This window comes from Oncorhynchus tshawytscha, linkage group LG09 (assembly GCF_018296145.1).
Source record: "Oncorhynchus tshawytscha isolate Ot180627B linkage group LG09, Otsh_v2.0, whole genome shotgun sequence".
Lineage (NCBI taxonomy): Eukaryota > Metazoa > Chordata > Actinopteri > Salmoniformes > Salmonidae > Oncorhynchus > Oncorhynchus tshawytscha.
In genome coordinates, this window is record NC_056437.1 from 81,192,545 (window position 1) to 81,210,144 (window position 17,600).

Here is a 17,600-nt window from a genome sequence, read left to right on the forward strand (position 1 = left end):
TCCCCACCATATTGATATTATAGTTGTCACTTATTAAACGAAAGGTAATTTACTGAATGGAATTTGAAATATGATGTTGATTTTGGAGTGATGGGATGATGATAGGTAACGGTTGGTACTTTGGTACCGATTGCCTTGTTTCGATTGGTTAAGAGCTTCTCCTCGATCATAACCATGACATCACAGTCACCTGATCCAATACGGTTACAGTTCCAACAGGAAACCAACGAGAGAGGATGCTGGACATCTTGGAAGTCTCACGGTGCTTCATAACTTTCTCAGCCTCCCTTTTCTCCGTTTAAGGCGAGAAAGTTGTTCCATTTCATGTTTGTTTGGAGATAAAAAGGCTTTGGATTTTTTGAAGGATTGTTTTTTTCTCTTGAATAACTAACGTGAGAGGGGGCTGAGCGCACATATTTTAAGCTTGTTTATTTTGTGTGAATGGAGAGGGCAAAGCCTTGCGCGTGAGCATCTATCCCTTTCAAAGAACTGACCCTTTCCCACCTGTTGGGGCAGGTGGTTTTGGCTCTGCCCGTGGAGTATGACATTGGACTTGGAGCCCATGGAAGATTTTGTTATTGACGTAGTGGGAGAGGGACTCAGGGATAACGGAGATGAGCATCTCGTGTCCTTACCTTTGGAAGAGGCGAGAAGCGCAGAGCATGAACCTGACACTTTTTTGTCTTCGAGCGGGCAGGACGAGGATAGGGACGACTACTCACCCACATCGAAGCGTCCTCCAGCAGCAAGTAAAAGCCCGGCGTCGGTAAAGCCTCCGTACTCCTACATCGCTTTGATAACAATGGCCATATTACAAAGCCCCAAAAAGCGTCTTACCCTCAGCGAGATATGTGACTTTATCAGCCACCGATTCGTTTATTATCGTGAGAAGTTCCCTGCCTGGCAGAATTCCATCAGACACAACCTTTCTCTCAATGACTGCTTTGTCAAAATGCCCCGGGAGCCTGGTAATCCAGGGAAGGGAAACTACTGGACGCTGGACCCCAATTCTTCGGACATGTTTGAGAATGGGAGCTTTCTGCGTCGAAGGAAGAGGTTCAAACGCCAGCATTTTCGTTTCGGGGTGCTCAAGGAGCAACCCCTTGAGCCCAGTGGCTTTCACAACTTGTATAGTACTTATGGACTTGGCACAGCGGGTCTTCAGCTACCCAGTTTGGAGATATATCCGTTCGGCTTCCATCACCATGCACACTCGTCATGCGCGCCCACCATCCCACCTGTTAGCTGCCTGCTACCGGCTTTGTCGAGCCTGTTTACCCGGAACACTTTCGCTGCCAAGGCTTTTCTTCAATCACAGCAGCCTGTCACTATCGGGTCCTTCAATCCGAGCCGCTGTGCCACCTTTTCTTCCGCTTTGACCTCCTGCGCTCCCTACGCGTCCCCTGCGCTGTTCCACTCCACGGCGTCACCACATCTCGCCAGTTTACATCAAGAATATCAGAAATTACAAACTCAGCGCAGCACCTCTGACCTGGCTAAATGATCAGTGCTTGTGAATATTTTAGTTGTGTTTCAGACTTTACATTTTTAATTTGTATCTCAGGTGATAGATATTTTTGAAGCTCTTGTGGAAAAAGTTATTTGGCAAATGGTAATTAGATGGACTTTCTGGTTCATCTAGGCCTATTTGAAAAGTTCTTAAGAATGCTGTAGATGTATGCCTTGCATTGATTACATGTTTCATAGCATCTTGCTTTTTACTGTCTAATGTATGAAATTACATTTGTCAATTGAAATGCAAATATTTAACTGACGAGTTTCCTTTTATATTCGGAAAGAAATAAAGGGAAATATTTAAAACAATATATATAACTCAGTCATTTTCTTATATGCCTTTGCGTCACTGACCTGACCATGTTGGCACAATTGAAGATCTGTAATTGATGCCTTTAACAACTGATGATTGCATAGCGTATATTTTTAATCAATGGAAATATAGCTGCATTTAAAAAATTTAAAAAACTATAGTAGGCCTTAATGCGTAGTGGACTTGATTGCATCTTTCAGCAGGAAAACCATTTAATTCAAAATGTTGTTGATTGTGTAGATGACGTGTGGGTTAAATTATGTTCAGAACCTTTTACAAAATTAGGGTCATTTTAGTTTGGCTGGTTAGCATTTCTCTAATAATAAAATATGATGTTATTCAATGATATGATGTTTAGGCCTGCATGTAAAAAATGTAAGCCTATATTAGGTCAAATAAAATTCTTTAAATAATTGGCAAATTTTGACGGTATAGCTTTAAAAGTGTCTGTCGAAACAGGGACTGAGGATCAAGCGATGTGCGGAATCAGACAATATAAAGATCACATGAACGAGATGCAATATTGTGTTGACTAATCTATTCTAAATCAAGTATCCTGGAATGTTATGACTACATGTTGAGGATTTTCTGATACTACAATTGAAACATTTTATTTTTGTTCGTTTTTTTATGGCTACAATATAGGCCCTACTGCAATTATTTATATATCATGAACATCTCTCAATGTGGTTGTTCTGCAGCATCTCGCTGTCGTTTGCCATTCATCCCCAAAAACTGACGCTTAAACACATTGTAAATTAATGCTCTTTCTAAATTTGAAGTCTAGAAGTAACGGTCTGTGCAGCTGCGCAGCTTTCAGATTGTCAGTTGAGTTACACCACATCCATCCATTTGTTCAACATCGTATTATAATGGCCTGATTTTGCGTCATTCTCCACACAGCCTGCTCGATCTCAAACCAAAAATTGAAAAAATCTGTACAACACATTCAAAGACTTCATATTTTCTTGTCGGATTATGAGGTAATTTCTAAATCCGCATTTGGTTGTCTCTCTCCAAAGCATTCCTTATGAGATTTTTTTCATATAAATGTTTTAATATGTTTGTATGGGAGATGTAGCTTGAGCCTATAGCTTACTATTCAAAGAGGTATACCACAAACGAACCGTTGCAAGTTGAGGATTTATTCAAATATGTGTTTAAATAGACATCGACACGACGTGATTTAATTCGGTTTTGCTTGAACCAGATTCGTGGAATATAGATCTATTAGTCAGAAAATAAAAGCAATATTACATTGTAAGAATATTAAAGCCCTATTAAAGCCCTGAGAATTCTGGATGTTTTAAAACAATATTTTAAAGTAATTAATAACAAATAGCTTTATAACTTGATAGATATCACAATCAAGTAAAATGGTGATACTGCATGCTATATATTTGTAAACATAAAAGGAACAAAACATAAAAGGAATATAAAGGTTTCCTTAGCCTCTTAATATCGTTTAAAATATCTGGAGCCACATTGGAGATGATTCTAGTACTGTTTCAACCCAAAGGAACAGACATTTCTCATGCATTATAATGAAGATTGAGTATTTGAGACAGATTATTCATGTAAATGTTGAATTATAAAATTAACCATATTTGCTGTTTTCTTTTAACATCCTTGTTTGGATTTATTGTGTGTTTTTCTTTTACTTCTATGCCAGACCGTGCTGTGTTACACTGAACATGACAGGAAGAAAATAATGTTAGGTTTCTTGGGAGGAAAGTATTTATTTAATTCTATTCTAAGTCTAGTTTAGATTGATGACTACTCTAAAGCTTTTGAAAAGGGCTGATGGATAGAAGTACAAAATCCAATTCAGTCTAATGCCGTTTGGCACCCATTGAAGGAGTTAAATAAATGTAAAAGATTGTTGCCTGATGGCGAATTGTTAAGTTGCTTGACTGAGAGAGAAATACACAATGATTTTCTTTGTGGGTCCCCGTTTGAATAAGGAATAAGTTTGATTCAGGAAATGTACAGACTCGCTCATACTGGGTCACACTGTTTATTTGATCCTTTTTGTGGTCATACATTTTTTTTTTGCACATGAAACACTAAACGTTTATTATTGCTATTGATCATCTTAAACAGTGTGGTGGGAATTGTGGTGAAGTAACCTTAATAGATCCAGCATGAGATTTGTATCATCTGACAGTAAATATTTAGTGTTCGAATGATACTTATCTGCTTGAAAGAAAACTGAAAATACCACTAATGGGTCATTTTAGCCCATGTATCGAACAGAGACTGTATGATAACAGTGTCAGAGCCATAATGCCATCTTGTATTATGTGGTCAGTCATGATTCATCTCAGAACTCTGGTAAATTAGAAAATAGATAAAGTGTAAACTCTGGGACAGCCAGTGCCTTCATTGATTATACTAGCATCGTCAGGCCTCGGCAACATATACAGTTGAAGTCGGAAGTTTTACATACACCTTAGCCAAATTAATTTAAACTCAGTTTTCACAAACATTTCCTGACATTTAAACACAGTAAAAATTCCCTGGCTTCAGTCAGTTAGGATCACCACTTTATTTTAAGAATGTGAAATGTCAGAATAATAGTAGAGAGAATGATTTATTTCAGCTTTTATTTCTTTCATCACATTCCCAGTGGGTCAGAAGTTTATGTACACTCAATTAGTATTTGGTAGCAATGCCTTTAAATTGTTTAACTTGGGTCAAACATTTTGGGTAGCCTTCCACAAGCTTCCCACAATAAGTTGGGTGAATTTTGGCCCATTCCTCCTGACAGAGCTGGTGTAACTGAGTCAGGTTTGTAGGCCTCCTTGCTCGCACACGCCTTTTCAGTTCTGCCCATACATTTTCTATATGATTGAGGTCAGGGCTTTGTGATGGCCACTCCAATACCTTGACTTTGTTGTCCTTAAGCCATTTTGCCACAACTTTGGAAGTTGCTTGGGTTCATTGTCCATTTGGAAGACCCATTTGCAACCAAGCTTTAACTTCCTGACTGATGTCTTGAGATGTTGCTTCAATTTATCCACGTCATTTTCCAACCTCATGATGCCATCTATTTTGTGAAGTGCACCAGTCCCTCCTGCAGCAAAGCACCCCCACAACATGATGTTGCCACCCCCCTGCTTCACGGGTGGGATGGTGTTCTTTGGCTTGCAAGCCTCCCCCTTTTTCCTCCAAACATAACGATGGTCATTATGGCCAAACAGTTATATTTTTGTTCCATCAGACCAGAGGACATTTCTCCAAAAAGTACGATCTTTGTCCCCATGTGCAGTTGCAAACCGTAGTCTGTCTTTTTTTAATGGCGGTTTTGGAGCAGTGGCTTCTTCCTTGCTGAGCGGCCTTTCAGATTATGTCGATATAGGACTGGTTTTACTGTGGATATAGATAATTTTGTACCTGTTTCCTCCAGCATCTTCACTAGGTCCTTTGCCGTTGTTCTGGGATGGATTTGCACTTTTCGCACCAAAGTACGTTCATCACTAGGAGTCAGAACGCGTCTCCTTCCTGTGCGGTATGACGGCTGAGTGGTCCCATGGTGTTTATACTTGCGTACTATTGTTTGTATAGATGAACGTACCTTCAGGCATTTTGAAATTGCTCCCAAGGATGAATTTGTGGACTTGTAGAGGTCTACAATTTTTTTTTCTGAGGTAGGCCTTGAAATACATCCACAGGTACACCTCCAATTGACTCAAATTAGCCTATCAGAAGCTTCTAAAGCCATGACATCTTTTTCTGGAATTTTCCAAGCTGTCTAAAGGCACAGTCAACTTAGTGTATGCAAACTTCTGATCCACTGGAATTGTGATACAGTGAATTATAAATAAAATAATCTGTCTGGAAACAATTGTTGGAAAAATTACATGTGTCATGCACAAAGTAGATGTCCTAACCAACTTGCCAAAACTATAGTTAGTTAACAAGAAATGTGTAGAGTGGTTGAAAAATACATTTTAATGACTCCAACCTAAGTGTATGTAAACTTCGAACTAAGGTTGAGTCACTTTCCCTGGTCAGGTAAAAGACCTCAAAGTCAAGTGCTCGTCATGCGTCAGTCAATGGGTCTGTGTGAAAGCTTTGTAGATGATGGAGAAGTCAATCCTCTTTTATCAAGAACAAATAGAGAAAGAGACAAACAAACTATCAGAAAAGCAGAGCAGTGCTGTTGATTGACAGAGAGAAAAGGAGTGACATTTATCTGCGGGGAACGTCACTGCACCTGACAAAATAAGCAAGACAGAAACTGTGCATGTATGTCCTCTTGTATGTGTGTTCAGCTGCCCTTTATCACACATAACATCTCCATCCCTGTCGTAAGGGAAGAAGAAACTTGCCAATAATCAGTTGTGTTTGCCTTTATTTTCTTTCCTTTCCATTTTCAAGATGGGTGTCTAACAGGATGTGAGAGAAACTGTTACTACCTCCTCTTTTTCTATCATTGGAGACCTGTTGCATTAACCCCTGGTCGGCACCACCTCTCTCCTACATTCTTTCTCTTATAGTCTCACTTTTGTTAAATGGCATGTGAAAGAAAGTTCCTAGACTGCCAATTCATTTAGAAATGAAATATGTAAAATGGCTCAGCAATTGTAACAACAATGACACTGGGCCTTAAATTGAATACATCACTACAGGAGACTCCAATCGATGTCACATTATGGTTATTCATAACACTATGAACTTGATGAATGTAGGTTTATGAGACTCCCATCAGTGATGCGTGCCCTGTTACCGCTCCAGGTTTCTACTCAGTTCCACATGGATTATCAGTTATGACTTATTATAACTCACATCTTCCCTCTGATGTAGAGGCCATTTCCTGGGAAAAGTCTGTCGATTTAGTCAGAAGTCCATTCATGCCTGACACAGTTGCTATGCCATGCTTTCATTAGAGCATTATTAAGGCCAAGCCAAACAGGCAAGGTAAACTCATTCCTCCAACACCCACACTCCCCTTTCTTCCTTTCCACAGCCAGATCACGGGGCGGAGAGTGGTGCATTGTGGGATAGCCTTAGCTAATTCAGTCATTAGATGAAAAACAACGTTTCAATGTTATTCCTACATGTTATTTCTACATGTTACAATGTTTCAATGTTATTCCTACATGTTATTCCTACATTTGAAATGCATCATTTGGAATGAGTTCCCTTGAATGTTTTTATTTTCCTGAACTGTTGAGAGTGGTTTGTAAGTTATTTAAACTGATTGAATTGAAATTGATTGAAAGAGACCAAAGACAATACAAGCATTTAAGTACAGCACAATTTCAAAGGGATTATCTGTTGGCTACAGTGATCAGAATTGAGGGGTGGTAGTATCAATGTATAGAGGGGAAGCTACAGTAAGTAGGTGGCATTTTGAGTTAGCCTTTGAAAAGCTAGCCCTGTGCTACGGCTGATCAGAGCAGAGGTTTTCTCCTCTCACTTTAATGGCTGACTTCCACAGGCCTGGCTTGTTGGCGTTTGCTTTTCCTGGCAGGGCTGATCCCTGCTGCCCCACTTTTGAGAGTTATTCAATTATATATCCTCCACCCTCCGCGTCTCCCTCTCTCCCCTGCTTCACCGGTCTGTGCTTCACCCTGCCAGGACCAGTAAAAAGGGTGCTGCGTTGGTGCACCGGGGCGGTGGAGGGTAGTGCAGTGTGTTTTTGGAAAAGGGACCCCCCCCAACCCTCAGTGCCAGCAGATGACAATGACATATAGCAGGAAAGCCACCCAGAAGGAGAATGATCTCACACCTCAGCCACGTGCTGAGAGAGGAGGGAGGAAGAAAAGAGGGAGATCTGGGTAGAGAGGGAGGGAGAAAAAGAGGGAGAGGGGTAGAGAGAGGGAGGGAGAAAAATATGGAGAGAGGGGTAGAGAGAGGGAGCGAGAAGGTTTTATAGAGATGGAGATAAAGAGATTGCAAGGCAGGAAAAGGCAAGTAGGCATGGGGTCTGATTAGGTGCCTAATAAGACAAGGGTGAAGTTCTCTGAGTTGGTGTCGAGACATAGATTTCCTGGTGTTAATCATAGAACCCTAATGGACTTCGCCTCTATACCCATGAATTGACTAACCACACCCTAAAACCCACTGACTCCCTATATATTTCAGAAGAAACACCCAACTTCTCTCACGAAACACCAAGATCAAAAATATTCTCGCAAACAACATCAAAATATCCGCAGTTGCGCTCTGGGTTTTATTGTTAATCGAATCAGCCTCATTATAACATCTGTGAGACAAAACACAGGCCCTCTAATGCAGCCATTATGCAGTTCAATGGGTGGCATTTGGTCATGACCCCCCTACTCTTCCCAATGCCCCCCTTCAATCTTACTGGTACCCTGCTGCGTCCCAGCTGGCGACCTCATGCCCTCACCATTTTCCTGCAGCCTGGCACCTCTTAGGGCTGGTGAGTGAAGAGAGCTCTACCCAATGTGCCCAATGGTTGGGCAACAAGAATCAGGCAAGGTCATGTACTCTACCTTCTTGTCGTCATCAAGTCCAGACCCACAGGTATGGACCAACAGCTCTAACCCTAGCACAACCGTGGCCAACAAGAAACGCTAGCTAGCATATCCTCAGAGAGCTCAGATCAAAGGCACTGAGGGTGATGTCACCCACAGCAGCCCCTTAACCGCCTATTGCACCAAATGAGCGTCATTAGCCATACAAACAAGACTAAAACCTGATGTCATTTAATCAAAAAGAAGCAGGAAGCACAATTAACATCTGGTCCAAGACGTGTCAGAGTGAGGTCAGGCTAGCCGGGCTCTGATTACAGTTGTAGTAGGCCTATGGCTTAACGAGAATAACTCTAACCCCAACCTGGCCATGATCTGCTGGCCAACTGATCTCTGAGCAAGACAGAGTGACCTGCCTGCTCCACCAGGCATCACCATGGAGACGTGATGAAGTTTGGAAAATCTGAAGTTAAAGAGTAACAGTAGGGGATAGGTCCCTCCTACAACCCCCTCTCTCTCCAGTTTTGGTTTTCTTCCTTCTTTCAATAACGTCTGCAGTGGCATATTACAACTTGGAAGTGGATTTTAAAGGGGCATTGAAAATGTTGCCAGAATGGGAAAAACATGAACTGGCTCAATCGAAGCAGATTAGGCAGGCGAGCCAAACCTCACGCTTTGTACAAAATAAGAAAAAAAGACTTTTTAGGTTGGTGCTCAGACCAACCGCATAGCAGGAAGCCAAACCTAGCCCTCTCCCTCTACTGAAAAGAATGGCATCAATGACATAAAGAGTACATCCATTGAATTGGCACCTCATATCTCTCACCCTTTGCTACACAATGTCAACAAAGTCACTGCATCCCTGAGGGTGCTGGTGTTGGAGCAAAAGCCTTATTTTATCAGTGCTGCAGGTCTGGTTTGGGGAAATTACAAAGCTAATTCAAAGGCTTGTAAACAATGGAATAGTAACATAAGTACAGTAATTCTTACTGTATGTAATGAATGTTGTGTTATACTATGTAGCAGTGATGTGATAAAGCTGATTGCTGTGAAGTTCAGAGATTAGAGAGTAAGCGTAAAAGCACCACCCTGCCACCCAATCTGTCGGCCAGCGAGCCGTGTTGCCTCCGTTGGTGGTCCCTGGTGTAAGCTACATTTTCCCCTTGCTTCTCTCTCCCCTGTTTTTTTATAGCAAACACAAAATGGTTCCTAATTCACTGCTGCTAGAGGGGGTAATTTGCGGCTTTTGGCTGAGTGTCGCAAGCCCCAAATTTGAAAAAAGCTGCTCTGGGGAAGGCATTCTATAAGGCAGTAGAGCTACAGTAGGGAGAATCACTTCAATGCATCCAAAGGAAAACAGACACAGCTAAACATGATGATCTCCATACTCAAAAGGCATTTATGTAATAATAAGTTGGGAAACTGAAACCCTTCCTTCTGAGCTTCTGCCAACAATCGGAGCTCTTTTAATTCATTGATCATTGTAATATGTGCTCACTCCAAGTAACTCTTGTTTTTAAATTGCATACACAAACATTGTCTTTGAAATGCAGTATGGAATCACCATTGTATGTCTGTTACTTTCATTTTCATAGCAGACTCTTTCTTTTGTCAGTAGAGCAGCAGTAGAGTTTGTAGAATTTAAAACCAACTGGCGAAACTTAAACATTCTGGTTAAGAGACATTTGATATGTGATCGTTCCAATTTCCGGGAGGATCTATCAAATGCCAACGGAAGTCCTCCCTCATTGTGCTGACAAATGTGAGAAAACAGTAAATAGACTATTTAATCATAGACTATTTAATCATTTCTAGTGGGATACACTGACAAAATACACACTGACATGTTGGAAAAGTAAGCAAAGAAGAAAACAATGAATACAACAGAAACCTACAATTGGTTGGGGTGATATCTTGTCTGTGTGTGGGAGAGAATCTGGATCTCTCTTCACACTCTGAGCAAGCAGTAACTCAGCCCAGGGGTTTCTGAGCGCTCCTAGCTCAGTCGACACAAGGGCCCTAAGAGGTGCTCATTCATTGTGATTAACAGGGTCCTCCTCTCTCTCATCCTCTCCTCGATGGCTTCCTCTCTCCTCAGGGAAAGCCTGCAGGGATGTTTGTCTCTTTATTTTTATCCGGCATGGTTTTTCACTTCCACAACAGCACGTCATTACCCAGAGTGTTTAAACGCTTAAGTACGGTTTGAAGGGGAGAGAAAAAGCACTTGCAGTGCACAGCTCTACATTAACTCTGCATCACTCAGGGGAGAAGTAAAAACCTGCCCTCTGAGCAAAATGAAGTCAATAAATAAAAGTAGCGGTTGTCAGATGTCTGGAACAGCTTGAGAGGATTTGAACAACAGGGTAGCCCACCGTGTTGAAATGAGCACTGCTAACTTTGGGCCGTCTCTTCAGAACTCCCCACTACCAGTTGCTGAGCGCTATTGACTAATGAGGTTGGGCCTGGTGCATGATAAGACAGTGTTAGAGGAGCATTTAATCCATATAAAACACAGTCTGTTGAATGACACAAAGTCGCAGCAGTGCAGAAAGGGAAGAGGAGCAACAACTTAAAACAGATGGGGTAGGTAGAGCCTGATTACTCCATTGCAAGAATATAAGAGGAACATAAAATGTGTTCCTGGGTTTAGTTTGATGGGAATAACACTTTGATAATTAAACTGTGCTCAGGATGTTGTTCATCCACAGGTTGCCTGGAACCACAGGCAGAACTCATAAAGCATGTGGCTGCAGCTGCTCTGCTACTATTTTCCCAAGTCAATGCGATTGATCATAGGTCTCAGGGTAGATCAGGGTAGGTCCAGAGGAAGCTGCAGGTGTGGGGAAGGGAAAACACAATCATATCTCAAGTCAAACAAATGGCGTCTCCACTGATGGAGATGGATGGAGGAGCAGCATTCCAATCGATGCTGGAGATCTCCACTCCTCAGCCCTGGATGCACTTGGCTGCATGGGCCAAACATCTGGAGAGGGAAGGAGGGAGAGAGGGAGTGAGGGAGGTGAAAGCTGTTAACTGATCCGCTGTGTTTATCTAAAGAGGCACGGGACTCCTGCGGAGGAGGGAGCCCACGAGTGAGCCTGCGTCAGGGAGGAGAGTTCACGCCCTCGTCGCTTTTCGTTCTCTTTTTCTCTGCATCCTCATCCCCCTCACCCTCCTGGCCAGCTGAATGGAGGGAATGCCAGTCGAAGAGGGGATGTTGGTCTGGTCTCTGGTGCAGACACTGGTGGCAGGCCGCTGCAAAACACAGCATGACCACTTCCTCAGCAAACTGCTCCTCTCTTCTCCACAGTTCTTCCCTCTTCGTTCCCTCTTTCCCTCCCTCTATCACCCTCCCCATGTCTCTTTCTGATGCTCAGGGAGCAGGAGACTAAACCATACTTTTCTCTTTTTTGGGCCTTTCCCTGTCTTTCCCCCAGCAGCCCTATAAAACGCTGCCCCGGTCTTGTTTTCTCTACAAGTCAAGGGATGAGCTGGGAGCTCATAAAGTGGGAGCTCAGAGGGCAAGCGGAGGTCTCAGGCTCTGTAAAAGAGTGAATGGGGGGGTCTGGCAGAGGAAAATATAGAGTTATCGTAGGACACCTTGGGAGCATTTGATCCCTGTGAACGTGCGCGGTCTGGGGAGGACACGCTCTGTAAATTTCCCTCCCATGTGCTGTGTTCTCAGTAACGGCAGGCCGCGCTCGTAAAGAACGAGACAAAAAATATAGGGATGACAGGTGCCAAAAGCGGGAATGTGAAAAAGTTAATGATGAAAAACTATCACTGTGTGTGTGTGTGTGTGTGTGTGTGTGTGTGTGTGTGTGTGTGTGTGTGTGTGTGTGTGTGTGTGTGTGTGTGTGTGTGTGTGTGTGTGTGTGTGTGTGTGTGTGTGTGTGTGTGCATGTGTGTTTATACTGCTGATGGCACCGTGAAGGATTTATTTAAACAGATGTGAACCCTCAGTGCCAGGTTGACCTCAGGTCCTACTTGGCTACACTGAGCCTGATCTATTTGCCCTGGAAAAATAACACTCCATTTAACAGACTGACCTGTGGAAAAAGAGCTCGCAAATACATTGTAACAAGTCCAGAAATAAAAGACTACACTCGCTCAGTTTCACATTTTGCACATTCTACTTTTGTAATTGAATATTAATATGACCCAACATACAGTATACTGGATTGCAGACAGAAACTATATATGAGTCCGTCTTTGTCCTTGTCCTCTGTACAGGATTTGAGCAGAGTTACAGTAAACCTGGGAGGTATATATCCTTTCAGACTCAAATATAAAACACTGGATTTATACACTCATTGACCGACAAAAAACTTTATACCAAATGCACTGCACGTTAACCACACAGCATGAGAGTGGGTAGTGCAGGGCTGAGACAAGAGCCATAAAGAGGACATTTATGTGGTGGAGTGGCAGAGGGAGGTCAGAGCAAGAGTGAAGTGTGGAGGGTCAAAAAGAATGGGAGACAGCAATGTTTGGAGAGGAGACAGGAGAGAGCAATGCTAATTTATACCCTGCTAATTGGAAACAGCACAGCTCTCCACCTGAACCGCATTCCGGGGCCCTATGGCCAGCCCAGCACTGGGCCCGGGTGGGCAACGTGGGAGTGTGATGAGGAGGTTAGGGTCAGTGTCAATGGCGGCTTTGTTATTGGGGAGGATTGCTCCTCGCCCTACAGATGAGACAGGGGTGAGTGTGTGTTGGAAATGTTCAGGGGTCACGTTGTTGTGACAGTCCCAGACACTAGGCTGTAGAGGGACCACCCTGCCTCAAATAAGGAAAAGTCGACACAATCTGTTACTTCTTCAATCTGACACGATCTAAAAATATACACGACGCAGTGGCGCACCGACCGACCGACTTCAGCAGTCTAAAATTACTAGGAAAATAAATATGACAGCCTCCAAAGATAATTACTGTTGTACAGAGACCATGTTGAACCACGTTGAGTCATGGCAATAGACGTGAATACACAGGTGAATATTTCAAACTATGGCTGTGAGTTACTGAGCTTAGTGTCTGTAATATTTCAATGAATGATGAAGTGTTCAGATGTTGGCTGCAACTCTAGTCTGGCGGTGTGATGGAAATGAAGTAATCTTGGAATGTAGATTGAAAAAACATTGACTTTTCTTGATGTGCTTCATATCTGAACGGCAGTTCTACATGATCTGTTTACAGGACTCTGTCTGTGTCTAATGTAGGCCTATGGCCCCATTTAGGCCCATTTTCCTAATAGTGCTGTATGTGCTATTGATAAAGCAAACCATACAGTCACTGCTAAGTGATGGGCTGTCAGCATCCACACAATGACAGGCTTCACTTAATACACTGGGTATATAAGAGCAAAGAATAGATAAATAGATATGTGCAGAAAAGCCAAATTCCTCCAAAACAAAAACAAGACCGGAGTTGAAAGACACAACGTTGAAGTCAGACATATGGGGAGCATATTGGTCGCAGATTTCTGATCACACAAATACTACTTTTCCTTCTCCTTCTGGAGGGAACATAATACAACAAAGATTGAAATGTGGTGGAGGCTGTTTTGATTCCCTTTAAAGGCGTGTCAGTTGTCTGCCTCACTTGAGGATATTTGGGGAAAAAAAAAAAAATTCTTCTTTTCTTTTTTCCCAGTTCACGTGATTGACAACTTGAGTCTGCACACATGGATGAGTGTGAGTCTCTTGTGAGTTATTGTGTGACACACACACAGTTCTACTGTAGTGGTCTGTAGACAGACATTTGTCCATTGAATCTGCGATGTGTGCTTTTTCTATCTAGCAGCTATTCCTAGCGGCACCCAGCACCGAAGCACATCAAAGTAGCCCCGATCTGTCTGTTTCTCACACGGTTTGTCTCTCACACTCTGATTTCTCTCTCAAGCCCATGCCTTTAAACAAACCATGCACAAACTGAAACACATTTGTGTAGGAATATGCTATGTTAGGGATTAAACATTTTCTTTAGATCATGTTTTGATTATATTTTCATATTTTAATTTCAGTCTTGCAAACGCTTTATCTCAGACTGACACATTGATTTAAATGTGACCAAAATGAACGTGCCAAAGCATGGACATCAGGGTCAAATTTTTTGAGGAATGACAGATTACTACCATATTGATTATTGACTATCACCAATAATGTTGAAATTGTTGTAATGATTACGCTTCCCTCTACCGTTGTTTCAGCTCTGGCACTTCTCAGAATGGTGATCGCTCAATAAAGTTTAGATCAAAGCTGATTCAGTGTCTCCAAGATCACTTAACGATTTAAGGTGTATTCTACATTTGCCTAACATAGCCATAATAGTATAGTATAAAGTTACTGTTAGACCAAAAACACCAATTCATTTATTTTAGGATGAATAGGGTGACACTTTATTTGGATAGACCAGATAGTCCATCTGTAAAGCATCAAAATACAGAATCTCATAACTCAACAGCATGCGCCAAAGGCTAAATATGTGTTTTGATTGAAACAAAAAAGGCTGTACTATAGCTTGATAACACCACCTGCTCGAAAATTTGGTTTTCAATCTAAAAAAAAATCCCAAAATCACATTATATGATTTTTATAAGTCAAAATATTTGCATTTTATTGCATGACATGAGTATTTCATACATCAGAAAAGCCAAACTTAATATTTGGTACAGAAACCTCTGTTTGCAATTACAGAGATCATACATTTCCTGTAGTTCTTGACCAGGTTTGCACACACTGCAGCAGGGATTTTGGCCCACTCCTCCATACAGAACTTCTCCAGATCCTTCAGGTTTCGGGGCTGTCGCTGGGCAATACGGACTTTCAGCTCCCTCCAAAGATGTTCTATTGGGTTCAGGTCTGGAGACTGGCTAGGCCACTCCAGGACCTTGAGATGCTTCTTACGGAGCCCCTCCTTAGTTGCCCTGGCTGTGTGTTTCGGGTCGTTGTCATGCTGGAAGACCCAGCCAAGACCCATCTTCAATGTCTTACTGAGGGAAGGAGGTTGTTGGCCAAGATACATGGCCACTTCCATCCTCCCCCTCAATATGGTGCAGTCGTCCTGTCGCCTTTGCAGAAAACCATCCCCAAAGAATGATGTTTCTACCTCCATGCTTCACGGTTGGGATGGTGTTCTTGGGGTTGTACTCATCCTTCCTCTTCCTCCAAACACGGCGAGTGGAGTTTAGACCAAAAAGCTCTATTTTTGTCTCATCCAGACCATATGACCTTCTCCCATTCCTCCTCTGGATCATCCAGATGGTCATTGGCAAATTTCAGACAGGCCTGGACATGAGCTGGCTTGAGCAGGGGGACCTTGCGTGCGCTGCAGGATTTTAATCCATGATTGCGTAGTGTGTTACTAATGGTTGTCTTTGAGACTGTGGTCCTCTCTCTTCAGGTCATTGACCAGGTCCTGCCATGTAGTTCTGGACTGATCCCTCACCTTCCTCAGGATCATTGATGCCCCACGAGGTGAGATCTTGCATGGAGCCCCAGACCGAATTTTATCCCTGATGTCCTTACACAGCTGTCTGGTCTTGGCCATTGTGGAGAGGTTGGAGTCTGTTTGATTGAGTGTGTGGACAGGTGTCTTTTATACAGGTAACAAATTCAAACAGGTGCAGTTAATACAGGTAATGAGTGGAGAACAGGGGGGCTTCTTAAAGAAAAACTAACAGGTCTGTGAGAGCCGGAATTCTTACTGGTTGGTAGGTGATCAAATACTTATGTCATGCAATAAAATGTTAATTAATTACTTAAAAATCATACAATGTGATTTTCTGGATTTTTGTTTTAGATTCCGTCTCTCACCGTTGAAGTGTACCTATGATAAAAAGTACAGACCTCTACATGCTTTGTAAGTAGGAAAACCTGCAAAATCGGCAGTGTATCAAATACTTGTTCTCCCCACTGTAAATGCAATTTATATGATGTGTTACGAATTCCAATTCGTACAATATGTTACGAATTGTAAGTGCTTAAGAGCCCCTTCATTCTATTCTAATTGATTTCAGAAACTGTACGTTATTGTGTTTTAACTGTACGTTATATTAGCTTATCACTCTCAGCTTGGCTCCCTTGCCCTCTCTGGGGAGGCTGTGACCGAAGTGCAGCAATTGAAGCTCCATGGATTAAAACCAGTTTTCCCCAAGACCTGTCTCTGTCATCTTTTTTTGTTTCCCTCTCTTCTGTAGGATGCATGCTATCAAAGGAACCACAGAGCAAATCAGAGGGCCGTCCCTGAGTGCCGACGGCCTGTCTCTCATTTCAAACGCAGATTAAAGCCTCCCCAGGGGCCTCAGTAGCATCCGCCGCTCCGGGACCCATGGTTTCAACTGCGTGGGAGCCGGACCGAGTCACACACCAAACGGCAACCAACCGCAACCACAACCGCCGCTATCCGCTGCCTGCTGCGCAGTGACTGGAAAAGCAGGCCTCGTCCGGGCCCCGTTCTCATTAGCTAGCTCAAGGTTGAGTGTGAGTATGTTTTGTGTTTGACCCCTTTGAAATGATAATACAAGATAGGGCCTTTGAACAGGAGTTATTATGTGTTTTGGAGAAAGGCCTGTATTTCTGGGATGGAATTTGGATGTTTCGCAGAGCGCTCGGAAGATGCCTTAGTTTAGTCATAGCTCACAGTAAACGCCTCATAAGGCTCTGCTGTTTAGGGACAGTTTGGCACATTATTCCTGTGAAGAGGTGTGATGGGTCAGCCACTAGTTGATCTGGTGCAGTGTAGGCCTACAGTGGGCCTATGTGTGGTTGTGGCAATGCAACCTTCAGAATTTCTCCAGAATAATGGTCCCCCGTTTCTAAACAGTCAAATATGAATACCCCTGTCGAACCAAGTACGACATGTCAAACCATAGCTCATGGTTTACTAGATGTTAACAGGCTCTCACGTTGCCTCTGGTGGACAAGTACTTGCCATGTTAAATCATCAACTTGCCACCAAGTAACTTCAGCATTGTAAAAAGGCATGGACAGAGTGTAATCTACTGAATCTTGGGCTGGGTTGTGGATCTGTGCAAACAGCAGTCACAGAGCTCCAAGTTGATTCTGTGTTAATGTGGCGTGGCACCATTCGTCCTACTTGTCTGTCTTCTCCTCTCGTCTCTGTAGATCTCTGTTAAGCTCCCTCAACTTTCAGATGAAATGGTATCATCATGACTTGCATGTGGACCAGAGTGACATTTGACGTATGCGGTAAGAACGAGTGCATCGCCCCTCTGTGTCTTATTCATGTGGTCGAGGCAGGATTATGACTTGATCCAATGAGTTGAACTGGAGAAGTGAGGCTGGGGTCAAATCTGCCTTGAATTA

General features: G+C 42.7%; 1 protein-coding gene across 1 annotated transcript; it reads left to right on the forward strand.

Annotated features, from left to right (window-relative positions):
- The first annotated feature begins 224 nt into the window (after positions 1–224).
- Positions 225–2,118, forward strand: LOC112234639 (forkhead box protein D2-like). The gene has a single exon (XM_024402878.2). It carries the CDS (start codon positions 542–544, stop codon positions 1,502–1,504), a length of 963 nt encoding a protein of 320 aa, XP_024258646.1. The 5' UTR covers positions 225–541; the 3' UTR covers positions 1,505–2,118.
- The last annotated feature ends 15,482 nt before the right edge of the window (positions 2,119–17,600 follow it).